Raw genomic sequence first — 5555 nt, 5'->3', positions numbered from 1 at the left:
GCATTATACGTCACAGTTGACTGCTTGAGCGAATGAAAGAAAGAGAGAAAAAACAAGAGCTAAAGCAAAATGACGTTTAAATTGCCCATAAAAAAACTGATCTTTCGTTTCCATGCGCAATGCGCAATCTTTTAATTGTGATTTGTGGTGTTGGTGTGTTCCTCTTCGATTAATCGATACATTGCATGTATTGATAACGTTTATGTCATCACTATATTTGTCATATCTATTTACCAACACAAAAGTTTATATTTAGAAAATTTCGTTTTCTGTGATGAAAATGGAGAAAATAATTGCTCTATATTGATTAAATATTGCACAGAAAAGAGGAACTAAACCGGTATATCTTAAAGTGCTCAGCCAAACTAAACAAACCCTGTATTTTAGAACTCAAATTTACAGCCAATAGGGACCACTTGGCATACCTCTAGACAAAGAGAGAAGCTGCAAAATGAATTCCTCTGCATCTGCTGCCATTCAAAGTACGGCAGGAGCTGTACCTGTGAGAAATGACAAAGGTTTGCTCAAACTAATCCCATGATATTGTAGTGCATACTAAATGCCCACTTTTCTTTAACAGGTGAGATTTCTATGCAAAAAGTCAAGGTACAACGTTATGTATCAGGCAAGCGTCCTGAATATGCACGGGGCTCAAGTTCCGATGAGAGCGATTTGGAGGATTTCATAGATCATCGTAAACGTGCGGCACAAGCACAACATGAACGTCATGCCCAACGAGATGACGCGCCAGAGGAAGAGCAAGAGAAAGCACAATCAGAGGACGAAGGTGAGATAGATGATCCCCGTTTGAGGCGATTACGTGCACTTCCTGTTGATCCAGAAGACTTAGAACGTGAACGACAAGAAAGACATAGACATATTCACGAGCCAGAAGTTGTTGAAACCGAATCAGAGGCGGAAGCCGAAGAGAGTGATCATGAAGCCGCCGTAACTAAGTCGACAAATAAAATAACGCTTGCATCAGAGTCAGACTCAGATTCGGAATTGAGTGAAAATGAATTGGAGCAGAGACGTCTCATGCTACGTCATCGAATGTTGCAGCAGCAAAAGGAAGAAGAGGTATGAACAGTTGTTGTTTATAAGTTGAATTAAGTTTTACATTTCTATTTGCTTGCAGATTCTGCTAAAGGAGGAAGAGAAGCAGTCGGAATCTTCTGAAACGGAAAGCTCTGAATATGAAGAGGAAACAGAAAGCGAGGAAGAAAATGAGCCACGCCTAAAACCACTCTTTGTGCGTAAACGTGAGCGCGCTACAATACAGGAAAAAGAACGAGAAGCTCAAAAACAAAAGCAACTTGAAGCCGAAGCTAAGAGAGCTGCTAAAGATAGGCGTAGAGCAACTTTGCGAATGGTTGAAGATAGCGTTAAAAAAGATTTAGAAAAGGCCAAGGTAAATGATATATATTTGTTCAGTTTTTATATCTTTAATAACTTTTACTATATGTTTAAATATATCTATAACAGCCTGATACTGCCGAAGCAAGCATAAACGATGTGTGTACTGATGATGAAAATGATGAAGTAGAATATGAAGCATGGAAATTGCGTGAACTAAAGCGAGTGAAGCGTGATCGTGAAGAGCGTGAAAAGTATGTGCAAAGATTATTCGAAAATAACATTTATTTGAACAAAGTTTATTTACATTTATAAATTTTCCAGAGCTGAACAGGAGGCACAAGAAATTGAACGTATGCGTAATTTGACCGAAGAAGAGCGTCGGCAAGAAATACGCAGTAATCCCAAGGTGATCACCAACAAAGCCGTCAAAGGAAAGTATAAGTTCCTGCAGAAGTACTACCATCGTGGTGCTTTCTATTTGAATGAGGAGAATGATGTGCTCAAACGTGATTTTGCGCAAGCCACTTTGGAAGATCACTTTGATAAAACCATATTACCTAAGGTGATGCAAGTAAAAAATTTCGGACGCTGTGGACGTACCAAATATACACATTTAGTTGATCAAGATACAACAAAATTCGATTCTCCTTGGTATGCCGAAACATCGAACAATATCAAATTCCACAACGAAAAAGCAGGTGGAATGAAGCAAGTCTTTGATAGGCCTTCATTATCAAAGCGCAAGAAGATGGACTAATGTACAAATTTAATAACAAATCTAAGAATTTAAGGAGCAATTAATTGTAGCATTTCTTTAAATAATAAAAAAACAACAAAGAAATATGTTTCTAAATTTTCTGGTGTATACAAGCTTTGTATTAGGCGTCTTTGTTATCACTTGTACCAATAAAATCTATAGCCATTGGAATAGGACCCGCTGCCAAGGAAGTTGTGGCTAAACACTTTTCCGCCCAGTTCATTTTTTCATCTATCTCTTCTATTTTATCTAATGGCGTCCAGGACAAATCATATTCCAGCCTGTAGCTGCCAAGGTACTTTTGATCAGCAATACCATTCCATTCCTGCGCAAACAAAATTTAAAAAAACCATCAACGCATCTCAATTACATGTGTGTAGATATGCCATCGTACTTACTTCCGGTGACAACATACTGAAATATGTTTGACCTGATAAGCGCTGATAAAGATGGTAAATATGCCCTGGCTTTTTAGTGAAATTACATGCTGCATTGTGTAATGCCTGGCTTTCCTCCGATTCTTTCAATATTTGCATCGCTTGCGCTTGTAACATTTTAATCTACAATTCAGAATATGAAAACAACAATCAATTGATTTAAACAATGGAATCTTACCTGATCCAATATCACACATAGCTTCTGGCATGTTCCAGATTTTAATTGTTTGTCTGCATTTTGAATTTGCGCTGCTAGCGAGATAATGTCATTCTTATCGTGCGCTGAAACACGCAGTGGATCCAAGATTTGCACACCATTCGGTTGTGGATTCCGCTCAACCAACTGCGCTGCGATTTAAAGAGCTGTGGTAATTTTTTCGAAAAAATTTGTTCATAATAATTACCCTTTTTAACTGCAGTTTCATAGGATAGACGCTCCATTCCTATTGCACACCTTTTCATAAGCAGTATGTTTACTTTTATTCTTTGTTGATAGATTTTGTTGCCCCTTAATTTAGTGGTGAAACTATAACGATACATTTGTATGTTTAATCGAAAAATGACAAACGACACAATTTCGTACAATAAAAAACGGGAGAATTAAAAGAAAAACATTTTCACAGCAATATCACAATCTGAGATGAGCAAGAATAAAGCCCCCATTACTGATACTTAGCATAGACTTGACTTGACTTGCGAACTGTCACTTACAGTTCTGTTAAATGAACGTTGCATGTTACTGATTACTCAAAACTTAACTTGACTTAGAAGTCTGTTGAATTTTGATTTCTATGTAAGTTCTAAGTGACGTTTACATTTTGAGATGCCATTTGTTTGTTTCCATTTCATTTTGACATTTTGTCATACAAATTGACATTTATTTAAAAATAAATTTCCACGCTGATTATGATGCCAGATTTTATGCGCCAAGTGGAGTATAATCGTGTCTAAGTTACTAAGTTTACGCCAAGTCAAGTCAAGTCTATGTTAAGTATCAGTAATGGGGGCTTTAAAGCTGGAGACATTAGGGCCGTTCCATTGGTTTATCGAGCTCTGGCTCTGGCTCAAATCTCATTGGAACGATCTGGATCAACTTTATGAGAGCTGGCAGCACTAATATAAAACATTTGTTTTGTCCCTGATCTCTCAAGTTTTTTCGCCTCGCGAAACCTGGCATTGTCACCGACTAAATCTTCCGCGACCTTATTTACAACATGGACGCCCCAAATGTCGACCATATTGAACATCCACGTCGATGGCACTACGCTACCGACTGTCCTACACGCCAAAATCTTGGGTGTGACATTTGATCAGGATCTACATTTTTGTGCGCACGCAACCGCAATTGTTCCAAGAATTCAGAGCCGTAATAAAATCCTCAAATCCCTTGCTGGGAGTACCTGGGGAAAAAATAAAGAAACGCTCTTGACCACATACAAAGCAATTAGCCAGCCGATTACGTGCTACGCGTCACCCATATGGTCGCCAAGCCTAAAAACCACCCACTGGAAGAAACTACAGGCCTGTCAAAATACTGCTCTCAGAATCGCCACGGGCTGTCTTCTTATGTCCCCAGAACACCATCTGCATAATGAGGCGAGAATACTCCCCATCAGGGAGAGAAATGAGATGCTGACCAAACAGTTTCTGTTGAATACCCAGAAACCTGGGCATCCCAACAGACATCTGATTGACGAACCAGCACCGCCTAGGGGCCTAAGGAGTCATCTCCGTAAGCATTTTGAGGAAATACGGCACCTGAGAACCCAGCCGTATGAAGCGGAAAAACACAAGCAGGTCCTTGGTGAACTCCATAGACAGGCGTCGGACCTTTATGTCGGGAATTGCCCGGCGAATCCAGTACTTGAAGAAAAATATCCAGAACTCGCAGAAGAGGAACGCATACTCCCCAGGGAAACGCGTGTTCTCTTGATCAACTCCGTTCTGGATACTGTAACAGGTTAAACTCTTACCTATCCAGAATCAACCCCGACATACAAAATGTATGCCCTGCTTGCAATGTGTCCCCACATGACACCAACCATCTCTTTAATTGTAATGTGGAACCAACGCCTCTAACACCCCTTTCCTTATGGTCCTCCCCTGTTGAAACGGCAAGTTTCCTTCGACTCCCGTTAGAGGATATTGATGACAATTTGTGATCGGTCGCGGCTATTAGGTGGGGCGAGCATTGCTACAACAACAACAACATCTGTTTTGTAGAAAATAAGAAGAAACGTACACAAAATTTTAAGATACTGATAGAATTATTAACATTTAAATACTTTCACACGTAAGCAAACTATTTATTTTCCTTACATCATCTTCAAGTTGTTTGCTCTTTCAGTGTTTTTGCTTTTAAATATGGCGAGATCTTTTATGTATACACAAATGTACACGTATTTAGTTCAGTGCTACAATGGCTCAACTATATGTTTGGCTCATCTTACCAGCTGATTTTATTTTTTTCATTTCACTGGAGTAGGGATTGTCAGAAAGAGATGGCAAACTTAAAAAGAAACCAACAAATTTACAACATTTTCTTACTACTTACAAATGCTGCTAAGTTTTATGTTTTCATTCCATTCCATTCGTCCAACACCAACACGCTAATTTTGGCAATGTGAACAAAGGTATGTTATTGCTGTAGAGATGAGCCGACCATATAGTTGAGCCATGAGTGCTACCAACTCAAAAGTGGTTAGCTGTCAAAAAATCGACTACAGAAAACGAAACGAACAGAACTGCTATACGGATCAGAAATTGAACCAGATAAATATCAGGATCACAACGTTGTTGTTGCATTTGCATGTTAAATTTCTATCCGTATCTCGCTCAAGTCTCAATGGAACGTAACTATTGGTGCTTTATCGGTAACCGTATCGGTAACCTTTTAACAGCTGATTCGACCAACCTTATGAGAATCAATGCAATCGATTATTGGTGCCGGTAAAGCGCCAAATACACGACACGAACATTTCCGGGAACATTCCCGTTATGTC

General features: G+C 39.2%; 2 protein-coding genes across 3 annotated transcripts; one reads left to right on the top strand and one right to left on the bottom strand.

Annotated features, from left to right (window-relative positions):
• The first annotated feature begins 211 nt into the window (after nucleotides 1-211).
• Nucleotides 212-2197, top strand: Mfap1 (Microfibril-associated protein 1). The gene is made up of 6 exons (XM_067790443.1): nucleotides 212-340; nucleotides 388-518; nucleotides 581-1080; nucleotides 1139-1411; nucleotides 1486-1610; nucleotides 1681-2197. Exons 2-6 carry the CDS (start codon nucleotides 452-454, stop codon nucleotides 2114-2116), a joined length of 1401 nt encoding a protein of 466 aa, XP_067646544.1. The 5' UTR covers nucleotides 212-340; nucleotides 388-451; the 3' UTR covers nucleotides 2117-2197.
• On the bottom strand, nucleotides 1698-4891 carry LOC137253474 (uncharacterized protein C1orf50 homolog). Of its 2 annotated transcripts, XM_067790446.1 has the most exons (5): nucleotides 4873-4891; nucleotides 2958-3079; nucleotides 2732-2901; nucleotides 2515-2676; nucleotides 1698-2441 (listed from the first exon to the last, which is right to left on the bottom strand). In XM_067790446.1, the coding sequence occupies exons 1-5, from the start codon at nucleotides 4875-4877 to the stop codon at nucleotides 2238-2240; spliced, it is 663 nt and encodes a 220-aa protein (XP_067646547.1). In that variant the 5' UTR covers nucleotides 4878-4891; the 3' UTR covers nucleotides 1698-2237. The 2 variants fall into 2 exon arrangements, with proteins under 2 accessions (XP_067646547.1, XP_067646546.1); XM_067790445.1 differs by lacking the exon at nucleotides 4873-4891 and having other exon boundaries at nucleotides 2958-3098.
• Between the last annotated feature and the right edge of the window lie 664 nt (nucleotides 4892-5555).

Source organism: Eurosta solidaginis, chromosome 5 (assembly GCF_040869045.1).
Source record: "Eurosta solidaginis isolate ZX-2024a chromosome 5, ASM4086904v1, whole genome shotgun sequence".
NCBI classification, from domain to species: domain Eukaryota; kingdom Metazoa; phylum Arthropoda; class Insecta; order Diptera; family Tephritidae; genus Eurosta; species Eurosta solidaginis.
Note: the sequence above shows the minus strand (reverse complement) of the source record. Positions and strands in the feature narration are given on the sequence as shown.

Coding starts and splice junctions, on each gene's coding strand:
- LOC137253474 (XM_067790445.1), bottom strand. CDS start 3,093: ATGTATCGTTATAGTTTCACCACTAAATTAAGGGGCAACAAAATCTAT. Junction 2,677..2,731: donor TATGTGTGATATTGGATCAG/GTAAGATTCCAT, acceptor TCTGAATTGTAG/ATTAAAATGTTACAAGCGCA. Junction 2,442..2,514: donor TCAGTATGTTGTCACCGGAA/GTAAGTACGATG, acceptor TTGTTTGCGCAG/GAATGGAATGGTATTGCTGA.
- Mfap1 (XM_067790443.1), top strand. CDS start 452: ATGAATTCCTCTGCATCTGCTGCCATTCAAAGTACGGCAGGAGCTGTA. Junction 1,081..1,138: donor AGCAGCAAAAGGAAGAAGAG/GTATGAACAGTT, acceptor ATTTGCTTGCAG/ATTCTGCTAAAGGAGGAAGA. Junction 1,412..1,485: donor AAGATTTAGAAAAGGCCAAG/GTAAATGATATA, acceptor TATCTATAACAG/CCTGATACTGCCGAAGCAAG.